General features: G+C 42.0%; 1 protein-coding gene across 1 annotated transcript in view; it reads left to right on the top strand.

Annotated features, from left to right (window-relative positions):
* LOC147123480 (talin-1) overlaps positions 1-13,794 on the top strand; it is a 287,370-nt gene that overhangs the window by 150,364 nt on the left and 123,212 nt on the right. The window contains exons 10-13 of the mRNA XM_085973632.1: positions 2,824-2,928; positions 3,849-4,004; positions 8,668-8,769; positions 9,974-10,050. Coding sequence (XP_085829758.1) covers positions 2,824-2,928; positions 3,849-4,004; positions 8,668-8,769; positions 9,974-10,050 — 440 coding nt within the window. The remainder of the gene's footprint in view (positions 1-2,823; positions 2,929-3,848; positions 4,005-8,667; positions 8,770-9,973; positions 10,051-13,794) is intronic.

Genomic DNA, 13,794 nt, shown 5'->3' with positions numbered 1-13,794 from the left:
CTGCATGCAACAAGACCTGGATGTCAAGTAAAATCTTTTGATGAAGACATTAAAAGACCCAAAATACAAGTTAGTTGATTAATTGTAAACATATTGAGAAATATATATTTTGATTAAACACTTACTTTGGACATCTGAAATCAGAACTAAAGGAAAAGATGGCAGATAAAAAAAATTTCAAAGCATTTTGTGAGAATTCAGGGAACCTGATGGTCAGATTGATGAGCTTACAGGATAACTCTGGGTATTGGGATTTAAAATGGATAAAGTTGACACAAACAGCATTAAAAAAACATTATACAGTAACAGGAGGTCAAATGGCACAGCCGGGGAGTGCAGAAGTAAGATTTTTAATAAGTACTAAAAAAATCTCGTGTGCGTGTGTACAATCTATCTTGTATAGGTGGAATAATTTCTGTCCATAAACCTTACTACCTGTAAGGATTTCTTTTACACTTTGTAAACATTTCCCGTTGATTTTTTTTTTCTGTCAGCTGTCACGGTTGACTTTTGCAGTTTCTGCTCTCTGAGCACTGGTGGTACTACATCTCATGTCCAGTTCCACCACCACTAGTGACAATGTAGAGTCTTGATCTCCCCTGTCCCACGTGCTCATTCTGTGCTATGCAAAACCTCACTGTCAGAAATTTGTAACAAGATTTGGAAATAAATACTTTTTGTTGGCTGCGAAAGCCCTGATCTGACCTTGAGTGGCTGCTGACTGACCTGACCTTGTACTTTACTGGTAGCAGCCCTTCTACTTTTGTGCCTTTTTTTGGGTCTGCTGCTATCCGCCACCCTTTATTCCCCTTGCTGCTCTTTTCATTGCTGCTGATGACTCCCCAACCTGACGTATCCTGACCCTACTCTTCCTTTCAAGGGAGACTTTCCCATCCTTTGTTGCTATGCTTTCCAACTGATTTGCCTATGTTAAGACCTGCAAGAGCTATAATTTCCTCCAGCTTAATATTGGTAAAACCAAAGTAATCCTGCCTCTACCGAAATGCCTTGGTTTTGATTCTGTCAACCTTCTAGGCTCAGTCAGGAGGCTTGAAACCTTGGCGTATTGCACAATCTGAGGTTGAGCTTCTTCCCCAAGGCAACTGTCTTCATCTTGCCAAAATTGCCCAATTCCATTCCTAATCTCCCCTCTATTGCCATCAAAACCTTATCACCAAAAGCTCAATTTCCCTGAGTTCCTTGCTCCCTCCATGCTCCTTTTATTCAAAACGTAATACATCATGTCTTCACTTGTACCAATCCTGCATTCCCTCCTTTCAAGTCCAACTGGCTCCCTTTGCTCTAGCAGATTGACTCCACGATTCTCGTTTGCTTTCAAACCCCCCCTTTACTTTATACCATTTTACTTTAGTGATCTTCTCCAGACCTTGTCTCTTCTGCGCCACTATTGGTGGCGACTGTTTTGTTCACATAAGATCCTGGCCTCTGGAACATCACGTCACATTTTCTTCCCTGCTTTCTAAAACAGCAACAACAACTTGCATTTATATAGCACCTTTAACGTAGTAAACCGTCCCAAGGTGCTGCACAGGAGTATTTTAAGTCAAAAAATTTGACAGAGCCACATAGGATATATTAGGGCAAGTGACCAAAAGCTTGGTCACAGAGGTAGGTTTTAAGGAGCGTCTTAAAGGAGGAAAGAGAGGTAGGGAGGCGAACAGGTTTAGGCAGGGAATTCCAGAGCTTAGGGCCTAGGCAACAGAAGGCACGGCCACCAAAGGTTGAGCGATTATAATCAGGGATGCTCAAGACAGCAGAATTAGAGGAGCGGTGGGGGTGGGGAGGGTGGTTGTAGGGCTGAAGGAGATTCGAGATAGGAAGGGGCGAGGCCATGGAGGGATTTGAAAACAAGGATGAGAATTTTGAAGTCGAGGCGCTGCTTAACTGGGAGCCAACGTAGGTCAGCGAGCACAGGGACGATGGGCGAACAGGACTTTGTGCGAGTTAGGACACGGGCAGCCAAATTTTGAATGACAAGTTTACGTAGGGTGAAATGTGGGAGGCAAGCCAGGAGTGCGTTGGAATAGTCAAGTCTAGAGGTAACAAAGCCATGGATGAGGGTTTCTGCAACGGATGAGCTAAGGCAAGGGCGGAGACAGGCGATGTTATAGAGGTGGAAGTAGGCGGTCTTTGTTATGCTGCAGATATGTGGTCGGAAGCTCATTTCAGGGTCAAATATGACACCAAGGTTGCAAACAGTGTGGTTCAGCCTCAGACAGATGTTGGGGAGAGGGATGGAGTCAGTGGCCAGGGAACGGAGTTTGTGGCGGGGACCGAAAACAATGGCTTCGGTCTTCCCAATATTTAATTGGAGAAAATTTTTGCTGATCCCGAACTGTATGTCGGACAAACAGTCTGACAATTTAGAGACCATGGAGGGGTCGAGAGAAGTGGTGGTGAGGTAGAGCTGGGTGTCGTCAGCGTACATGTGGAAACTGATGCTGTGTTTTCGGGTGATGTCGCCAAGGGGCAGCATGTAGATGAGAAATAGGAGGGGGCCAAGGATAGAACCTTGGGGGACACCAGAGGTAACGATGCGGGAGCGGGAAGAGAATCAATTGCAGGTGACTCTCTATTTACGATTACCCCCTAAAAAAACCCAAAGCTCTTGGCTTTTGCCTCCTGCACCCACCTAAACCCTCTCCATTTTTTCTTTTCTTTTGCTCAGCATCCACTGATTTGTTCTTAAAGACTTTCACGGCATCTTCTATACATAGGAACCATGTTAGAAATGAAAGTTATTGAATTCAAATGTCATTGATCAAATGTAACCATGGAAGTGAAACTTTTATTTTTCTGTAGACGCACAAGAACTGTGGTAACATGATTGAAATGGAGGCTAAGGTGTTGTATGTAAAGATGGCCCGATCCTTGAAGACGTACGGAGTATCTTTCTTCTTGGTTAAGGTGTGCTGTAAATTATGAAGTCATCAGTTTTACAAATGTGATTGTTTTACAGTGAAATGTTATTTTTGTAATAATGCTTGGTGTTGCTGATGTGCCTTATTCTAATTCTTAAATATTGTTAACTTAATATGCTCTCCATGTCAAATATAAAAGAAAAAATCCCAAACTTGTTTGATCACAAAAATGACGTATTTAATTTTTTACATGAGTTTCACCCTATGCCTTAAGTGATGCCGCTAGTGTGCTAATAAAAGGTGTATAAATTAGATCTTTGAACAGGGACTTGTGCACTGGTTAAAGAATATTGCTCACTGTTACCGGCTTGCAAGATATTAAACTGCAATAATGTGTAGGGCAATCGTACCTGAGTGACCATCATTTCAAATTGTTCTTGACCTTTGTGTCATGAAGTGTTTTTCCCTTAAGCTCTTACCATATCTAAAATTTACTCTCTTCCTGTAAATGAAGGTAATTGATGTATCTTGCTTCCCACTCTCCTACTCTGGACTCTTATTTAGTCAATCAGTGGCATTGGTGCTTCCAATGTTCTTCAGGGGCACTTGAATTTAAACACAGGCTTTTACTTGTTTTTGTAAATAGCTATATTATTTTATGTTGTAAATAGTTTATTTTGCAAGATGTTTCTTTCCTCCCCCATCCCTCCAAGTGCTGAATGTATTTGGTTTATGTGCTCATTTGCTGATGGTCATTCAGAGATATTCTTATAATGCATTTAGCTCTTCCCATTAAACTTGTTAAATCAACTAGTGTACCTGTGGATTTTCTTTACTTAGACTTTTCCCATAGATTTTGGAGCATACTTTAATATGATTGACTACACCTAAAACAGTCTACCTTGTCATTGTGCTCCTCTGGAGCTATTGCCGATTCTTTAATATAAAATGTTAAATATTTTGTAGGAGAAAATGAAAGGGAAGAACAAACTTGTACCACGTTTACTGGGGATTACCAAAGAATGTGTCATGCGTGTGGATGAGAGAACAAAAGAGGTGATACAGGAATGGAGCCTTACTAATATCAAACGCTGGGCAGCATCACCAAAGAGTTTTACCCTGGTATGTTTTTACGGCAACTGGTTTCTACAAAACTGCTCTTTTAGCACCTGTGGTAACTCCTAAATATTTAAATACATTGAGCATGTGCTGTCCTCCACAAGACTGTATAGGGAGATGGCCAAAAGGTCCAATTTGGTCTGGTTCTTCAATTTCTTAATCTAGTGGTTTTACAAAATGTTATTTTTTCTACAGATTCAATTCTGTTAATGTTCCATATATGCCCATTTCTGGGGGAATCGTGGGAAAATGTCTGAAGATGCCTTAATGGGTTTATGGTTAGTTTTTTTTTTAACTAGACAAGCCAGTTAGCTATAAAGCCCTGCAACATTGGGCAACGGAATAAGAGACTGGTTTGAATCGCAGTCTAGGTATGAGTTTCTCCAATATGATAGATGGTTTTGGTGGGAAAGGGCTTAAGTGCTACACAAAACATGCCATTTTAGCTTAAGTGGTTCTTTTGTTTGGCAGAATGGAGATGAAGTATTCCAAATGCTCTACAGTAGTGTACTAAGTATACACTTCATATATTCTATACTTGGTTCTAATAAATTGACCATTGCCAAATCTGCGTGGGTTTTTCATGATTGCGGAGTGATCTGGATATGCAACATAAATACTGTGGCAACAAGAGCAGGTCAGAGGCTGGGTATTCTGCGGCGAGTGTCTCGCCTTCTGACTCCCCAAAGCCTTTCCACCATCTACAAGGCACAAGTAAGGAGTGTGATGGAATACTCTCCAATTGCCTGGATGAGTGCAGCTCCAACAACACTCAAGAAGCTCGACACCATCCAGGACAAAGCAGCCCCCTTGATTGGCACCCCATCTACCACCTTAAACATTCACTCCCTCCACCACCGGCGTACCGTGACTGCAGTGTGTACCATCTACAAGATGCACTGCAGCAACTCGCCAAGGCTTCTTCGGCAGCACCTCCCAAACCTGCGACCTCTTCCACCTAGAATGACGAGGGCAGCAGGCGCATGGGAATACCACCACCTCCAAGTCACACCATCCTGACTTGGAAGTATGTTGCCGGGTCAAAATCCTGGAACTCCCTACCCAACAGCATTGTGGAAGTACCATCACCGCATGGACTGCAGCGGTTCAAGAAGGCAGCTCACCACCACCTTCTCAGGGGCAACTAGAGATGGGCAATAAATGCTGGCATTGCCAGCGACGCCCAGATCCCATAAACAAATTTTTTAAAAGTTAAATTATTCGGCTGCTTTTTACAATAGTGTTTTTATTTTCAATAGTGGATTTAAGTCAGTTCTGTAAACTGGTACAATTTTAAATAGGGTGCAGGACAGAGAGACCTGGGGTTTACATACAGAAACCTTTGAAGGTGGCAGGACAAGTAGATAAGGCTGTTTTTTTAAAAATGCAGATTCGTAGTTTTATAAGTAGAAGCATAGAGCACAAAAGAAAGGGTTATGCTAAATCTTTATAAATCACTGGTTAGGCCTCAGCTGGAGTATTGTGTCCAAATCTAGGCCCCACACTTTAGGAAGGATGTCAAGGCCTTGGGGAGGGTGCAGAGGAGATTTATTCGAATGGTACCAGGGATGAGGGACTTCAGTTATGTGAAGCAACAGGAGAATCTGTGATTGTTCTCCTTAGAGCAGAGAAGGTAATTGGGGAGATTTAATAGAGGTGTTCAAAATCATGAAGGGTTTTGATAAAGTAAATAGGAAAAACTGTTCCATTGACAGAAGGGTCGTTAACCAGAGGACACAGATTTAAGGTAATTGGCAAGAGTCTGAGGTGAGATGAGAATTTTTTTTATGCAACAGGTTGTGATCTGGAATGCACTGTCTGAAAGGGTGGTGGAAGCAGATTCAGTAGCAACTTTCAAAAGGGAATTGGATAAATACTTGAAGGGGAGAAAATGTGCAGGGCTATGGGGAAAGAGCAGGGGAGTGGGACTAATTGGATATCTCCTTCAAAGAGCCAGCACCGGCACAATGGGCCAAATGACGACCTCCTGTGCTGTAAGATGCTATGATTCTAAGATAGTGTATCCCCTACAGGTAAATTAAACAGTTTGATCATAATCAAATCAACTTTGAATTTGATTTGGCACTTCTAAGTTTTTAAGTCGTTTTGAAAAATTGTAGTCCCCCCCCCTCCCCCCCCAACCACCAAACCTGTGGTAGAGCAGTTCTGTAGCCCAGTGGTTAATGCACATGTATTGCTAATGAGTCGAACAGACAGGCAAAGTCTTGGTAATAATTCTGATCTGTACTGAATTAGCTGATGCCAGCTGAGGCTATGGTGTTGAGCACTACAATTAGTCTCTGTCTCTGAGCTGGTAAAGGGGAGGGAGGATATCAGCCAGCTGTCCACTCCTAGCTATCCAGTAAACTCTGAAGGCATTACATAAGGGCAGAATCACATTTAACTATGATACCTCCCCCCAACCCCCCATATATGAATACCCTGTTCTTTCTTGGATAGAACATAACATTTCATTGAGTTACTGGAGGATCAGCTGCATTCAAAATTGGGGAATTTGAAGGGAAAAATTTGAGATTGGGATGAAAAACCATAGTTGAGGCAAGTGATTATGACGTGGACTGAAACCCATGACGAATCCCATGATATCTACAGTTACAGGTTCTGACAGGATTCCATCTGAGTAATTGCAATTTTGCTTTAAAAGCACCAGAGGCATAGAAAAAAACTGGTTTTCGAGCAGATCTGGGCAATAAATTGCTTGCTGCAACAAACCACTTGCCTTACCTATGGTTTATTCAAAATTGTGATTTAAAACAGCTTCTTCAGTGTAATTAATATTTTAGCTCTTTGGGCTTTGTGTTCTGATTGATGCATCCAAATATTCCTCATTTCAATAATCATGGTGGTTGTGCAACTCTCTGAATTCAGTCTGTTACAGTAATATATTAACATCCTGTTGAGTGAATCTTAGCTCATTCAGATTACATTTTCCAGACAATACATTTGTCAAGGATGTCTCCTGGCATGTTTACCAAGGAGTAGCACTGACTCAGTTTGAGATGTCCTTGGATAAATTCGCAACTAATCTAAAGGCCAAATAAAGTTGTGTTTTGTTGTCACAATAATGTGGCCAGTCTTATAAATTGGTATTTAAACATTAAATTCAAACGTTAAATTCAAATTTGTATGAAGTGCACTGGCATGTCAAAATGCCAAAGATGATCAACTTAAACCAAGGTTTCTGGGACCGTTGCTGAGAACAAAGGTGGTTCTTGTGTTCCAGCCTCAGAAATGGTAAGAAAATAGCAGCCTCAAACTGTACCAAACATTGCATGTGGTAACTTAAAATCTGTTTTAGATTAGAAGGAACATTTCCCCCCAAAAAATATTGATACAGAAGGATGAGGGGAGATACTTTCCCCACAGATTCATAAAGGCAAGACCATTCTAGAGTATTTTGAAGCACAATCTATTTCTGATAGTTCAAAGTAGTTTTTCAAATTAACATTGTATTAAAATAGGACAGCAGCCCATTAAATGCCATTGGAGTTGAAATTATCCAGTACAGGAAACTTTGGTTTATCCGGAGGTTATATGTCCGGAATACTCGATCTAAAGGCAAAAATCAGGAGCCGTTTTTTTAGTTCTCGTTGCTTTTTTTTCCCCCCCAGTCAGGCACTGCAAGGTCTGTAGCTATAGCAACAGCTTCAGCTAGAGACGCTTGCAGCTGCAGCCGACTGTTTAGAAGCTGTTGCTAAGCAACAGTGTTTGTTGTCAGATACAGAGATGAAAACCTCCGTATGCTTCAACATTAACTTTGTATGTCCGGCAGTTTTGATAGATCGGCAACAGCTCGGTCCCGTCGGTGCCGGATATCACAAAGTTTTATGTAATTTGAATGTTGTAACTTTGAATTAACAAGAGTAGTCTGATTATTTCTTCCCCTCCTCTATAGCAGCTTTGAGCTCTCTGGTCTATTTGGAGGAGGTACCAGTTAAAGAAAAGGCAGATAAGGAAAATTGGAGACTGAGCCAACTACTTTTACACATCAAAGCTTCATGAGCAGCTTGGGAAGCAGATGTACTGCCTGCCCCCCGCAATTAAGAAATTGAATGGCACCTAACATAAAGAATGAACAAACAAGTTTATATAACGTCTTTCATATATTCGGGACATCTCAAAGCACCTCGCAGTCAATTAACTACTTTTTGAAGCATAATGACTAGTATCATGTAGGCACATGGGGCAGTCAGTTTCTGCACCGCGAGGCCTCACAAACAGCAGTGAGATATGACCTGCTAATCTGTTTCTGGTGGTGGTTAAAGGACAAATCTTGGCCAGGTCACTGGGAGTAATCCCTGCTGCTGCTGTTCAAATAGTGCTATGGAATCATTTACATTCACCAGAACAGGCAGCTAAAGCCTTGATTTAACACCTCATCCAAAAGAGGGCGCCTCTCACAGTACAGCACTCCGACACTACTGCACTGACCCGTCATCCTAGATTTATGTGCTCGACTCCCTGGGGTGGGGCTTGAACCTGTGACGACCTGACTCAGACAAGCTGTTGTCACTGAGCCAAACTACAAATTGGAGGAGGAAATCCAAAAGGGGAATTTCTAAAAGGCAATAAATTGACATTAGATTTGAATGTTTTGAAGGCTAGGACCATGTAAATGAATTTTCTCTTTTTTTCCCCCCTGCAGGATTTTGGTGACTATCAGGATGGTTACTATTCAGTTCAGACAACTGAAGGAGAGCAAATTGCACAGCTTATAGCTGGATACATCGATATCATTTTGAAAAAGGTATTCCAGTAAATTTCTTTTTTCTATAATTATAGTCCCTTTTGCTTACAAATATGTTCACATATTTTCTTGGGATTCCCAGTAATATGAATATGGGCAAGGAATTCAAGATTTGCCAATCTTTGGAATTTTTAACACCCACAGAAGCTATAAAAATGGCCACCAAGATTCTGAGAAAATACACCAGGCATTGTGGATTCTCTGAGAATCATGGTAAATCATGCCAGAATCAAGTTGAGTAGGGATGTGGCATTAAGCTATTTGAACTCTCTGAAGTTTAAGGTTCATTATCCATTAGTCTGCATTTTTTTGTTGATTGAGTCGGAGGGGGAGGAAGATAAAGTTGGCTTCGGCACCCCGAGCTGGAAAGTTGGCCAGAATTTATGTTCCTATTTGCTATCCAATGACTCCTAAAATTATGCTTGTAAGAATATCAAATGAGTACAGGGTTAAAATTGATGGAGTGAAAACAGGAATTGAGAAGAAATGTAGCAATCTGATTTTAAAACACTTATGTGCACGCGTAAGAAATTATGAAGAAACGAATGGAAACTATTACATTGTTGGTGCCTGTGTCTATACAGGGAAAGGGTGTGGTGCAAAATAGTCAGTTTTATATGGCCAGTGGAATGCTTTGCATAAATTTGAGTACTGTTTGACAGTGAAACTTTGCATTATTAATCTTTGTCTAAGTTCAGTGTGAGTATTGCTAATTATAGGTTAATATTTTAAATTCCTTGTTTCTAAGCCAAATTGAATGAGTTACATTAAAGAAAACCATTGAATTGTTGATTATATTAATAAGAACGTGTACAAGTTGGAGCTGAGAATGCGATTGTCTTTAATCAATTCCCTATTAGATCATCACTGGTGAATGTCTTCCAAGTTTAGCAGGGAGTGGTAGGATGATTATGTGTTAGTCTTTGTACAGCAGCCGTCAATGCCATTCTCTTTGGCTGATGGAGTGCACCTCTGTGGGTTGATTCAGGCTTTGTGACCATCCCATTTGCAGTGCTACCAAGTGGTTGTATTTAGCAACCAAATGCTTGTTAAAAATTGGCTGCCAAGTTTGTGATTTGAACTGGTGGGGACAGAAGAGGAGCAATTGGAGGGTTCTTAAATTGGAGTTTCCTGCTAGCTGATGGGTTTGTAAAGAGCATGTTGGGTAACTTGGCTTTCAATAAATCAACTTTTCTCTTTGCAGAAAAAAAGCAAAGACCATTTTGGGTTGGAAGGTGATGAAGAATCCACAATGTTAGAGGACTCTGTGTCTCCCAAGAAGTAAGTGAGAAATAAAACCTGTAAACCATCCCATGGTTTCCTTAGGGACTTGAGGCCAATGTAAATGTATTAGTCCACAATCCAGATAAATGACATCGGGGAAGATTCTGCTAACATAACCTGTCTTTTTACTCATGGCACTCAGGAAATCTTCCCCGTGTCTCTTTCTCTCTCTCTCTCCCCTTCACCGCCCCCCCCCCCCCCCCCCCCCCCCCCCCACTCCGGTGTGTGTACTTGTACCTTGAGACCCAAAACAGAGGTGAGAAAATTGGATTTTTTTAAACAATGACAGGTGCATTATACAAAAAACGGTGTTGATTGATAACTGACCTTTTAATTATGAGGATAGATTGCATAAACTTGGTATGTATTCTCTTGAGTATAGAAAGTTGAGGGATGGTCTAATGAAGGTGTTCAAAACAATAAAGGAATGCAATAGGTAGAAGACACAAAAAGCATTCCAAAAATAGTGGGGCACCAAGGGGCTAATTAGAGTGAGGAACTTAAAGTAATTAAGATCAGTAGAGGAAAAGTACTTGCGAAACTAATGGGACCAAAAGCTGACATCCCCTGGACCTGATGGCCTACATCCTAGGGTTCTAAAAGAGGTGGATGCATTGGTTGTGATCTTCCACAATTACCTAGATTCTAGAAGGGTCCCAGCAGATTGGAAGGTAGCAAATGTAACCCCACTATTCAAGAAAGGGGAGAGAGAGAAAACAGGGAACTACAGGCCAGTGAGCCTGACATCAGTTGTCAAGAAAATGCTGGAATCCATTGTTAAGGTAAGTGGTAAAAGGGCATTTAGAAAATCAAAATATGGTTAGGCAGAGTCAGCATGGTTTTATGAAAGGGAAATAGTGTTTAATGAATTTATTAGAGTTTTTTGAGGATGTAACTAGCAGGGTAGATAAAGGGGAACCAGTTGATATAGTATATTTCGATTTCCAAAAGGCATTCAATGGCCTCCTTCTAGGTGCCACATATAAGGCTGTTACGCAAGATAAGGGCTCATGGGGTTGGGGATTGTGATAAAAATGATAACATCCGGGAAGTTATGTCATCACTTCCTGTGAACTATGAACTATGAACTGTGTACATACCTCACTTCCTGTCATATGTCACTTCCTGTTGGACTGGTATAAATACTGGTCTGTTCAGTATTGTAAGAGGCTTCTACCAGAGGCATGGTAAAGACCTCTCTTGTGTATATAGTGTGTTTATAAGTTACTTAAAGCTTACTTTAAAGTTACTTGATGGTAAGTCTCCTTTTTCTTACATCAATTTAAGTAACTTAGTATTTACACTGACAAATACTAGACCTTCAGACAAACTCGGAAGTTAAGGATCCAGGGAACCACCCATCATGGAGAAAATCCTTAGACCTATTCGTCTGGACTTGGACCCGAATACACCAGCAGCTGGCAGGGTATGGAAGCATTGGTATCGTACTTTTGAGAATTTTCTGGATGAATGTAAAGTGGATGCTCCTGCTAAATTGAAGATACTTGTCAATTATGTGACCCCAAAAGTGTTCGAATATGTTGATGACTGGGATAGTTACGAAGAGGTGATTCGGGCACTTAAGAAACTGTATGCGAAGACCCCAAATGAGGTCTATGCTAGACATCTACTGGCCACAGCCCGACAAGGGCCAGGGGAATCAATTGACGAATTCCTGCAAGAACTTCGCAGGCTCAGCGTAGATTGTAACTTTCAGGCAGCCTCAGCTGAGCTGTACCGCCAAGAAATGATTCGTGATGCTTTTATCTGCGGGATTGCCTCTCCATTTATACGCCAGCGTCTACTAGAAAGTAAAACACTTGAGCTACAAAAAGCTTTTGACCTAGCTTGTTCACTGGATTTGGCAAAGAGAAATGCAGACCTCTATCAGCTGCCCAGATCTCGATCTGCTGCTGTAGCTGCAACCAGACAATTCAAGCGGTTTCAGGTGAACCCTATCATGGGGGAATCTAATTCTGATGAAGAGGAGGACGACGACCCCACTTTAGCAGCCTCTTGGCAATCTAGGAAGGAATGCTTCTTTTGTGGAGATGCTTTTCACCCTAGGAAAACCTGCCCTGCTCGCAATGCAATCTGCAGTTATTGCGGGAAAAAAGGACACTTTGCTAAAGCTTGCCTATCAAGGGCCTCTACGAGGGCCAATCCAGCTAAGGCCTACCGAACTGCCCCAATTAGGGCCTATCAAGATGCTCCAGCTAGGACCTATCAAGCTTCCTCTCGAGCTCTCTCCCGAAGAAGCACACCGAGAGTTTTAGCCACTCTCTGTGCAACGACACCAATTACAGCTGCTTGCCCACAGAACCTGTCTCAGGCAGCCACAAAAATTTCAATTAAAGGGCATACCTTAGATGCCTTAATTGACTCAGGAAGTACTGATAGTTTCATTAAGGAACAGATTGTTGCGAAATTGAAACTACATGTCTTCCCATCGGACCAGGCAATTGCGATGGCCCAGTCATCACTTAATACCAGAATCTCCGGCTTTTGTGTTGTTGATATGACACTTCATGGTCGTATGTATCCCTCCACCTGACTTTCGGTGCTCAAAGACTTATGTAGTGATCTCCTCTTAGGGCTGGACTTCCAAAAACAGCATAAGAAACTCACCATTGAGTTTGGTGGATCCAAACCCGGACTTACTATTTCTAATATACCATCTAAATTACCATTTTGTGCATTATCAGCAGCTTCACTTGATGAACCCTCATTATTTGCCAGTATTCCGCCTCAATGCCAACCGATAATAACGAAATCGCGGCGCTTTAATCAGGAAGACCAATCTTTTATTGCGGCTGAAATCTCTCGACTTCTAGCAGAGGATATCATTGAACCATGTTCGTCGCCCTGGCGGGCTCAAGTCGTCATTGTCAAGAACCCTCTAAAACCTCACAAACAGCGACTATGCATCGATTATTCGCAAACCATCAATCAATATACCGACTTGGACGCCTACCCATTGCCACGCATTGATGATATGGTTAATAAACTGGCCGAATACAAAGTGTTCTCAACTTACGATTTAAAAAGTGCCTATCATCAGTTACCCTTGAAGGTCTCAGATAAGCAGTACACAGCCTTTGAGGCTAATGGACGGCTGTACCAATTTCGTCGCCTCCCATTCGGGGTTACTAATGGAGTGGCTGTCTTTCAACGGGCAATGGATGGCCTGGTTAAGCAGGAAAACCTAAGGGACACTTTTCCCTATCTTGATAACATTACCATTGCAGGTCACGATCAACAGGAACACGACTCCAACCTCCAAAAATTTCGGGATGCCCTCCATCGCCGTAATTTGACCCTGAATGAATCCAAATCTGTTGAGTCGCAACCGACCATCAACATCCTTGGCTACTGCGTAGGCAATGGTATCATTAAGCCAGACCCAGAAAGACTTCGCCCGCTCCAAGAGCTCCCGTCACCTAAGAATCCGGCTTCTTTACGTCGGGCTCTCGGTCTGTTTGCATACTACGCTAAATGGATTCCTCATTTTTCGGACAAAATCCAACCCTTGCTGCAAGCTAGATCATTTCCACTGGGAACAGCGGCTGTTGCAGCCTTTAACCTTCTCAAAAAACAGTTGGAGAAAGCGGCTCTTCACTCCATTGATGAGAATCTCCCTTTCGTGGTTGAATGTGATGCCTCGGAGGTGGCGATCTCGGCTACTCTGAATCAGGAAGGTCGTCCTGTAGCATTTATGTCCAGGACCTTACAAGGTGCCGA

This window comes from Somniosus microcephalus, chromosome 2 (assembly GCF_052327205.1).
Source record: "Somniosus microcephalus isolate GS21.2 chromosome 2, FLI_Smic_1.0, whole genome shotgun sequence".
Taxonomy (NCBI): Eukaryota; Metazoa; Chordata; class Chondrichthyes; order Squaliformes; family Somniosidae; genus Somniosus; species Somniosus microcephalus.
This window is presented reverse-complemented; position numbering and strand designations above follow the sequence as displayed.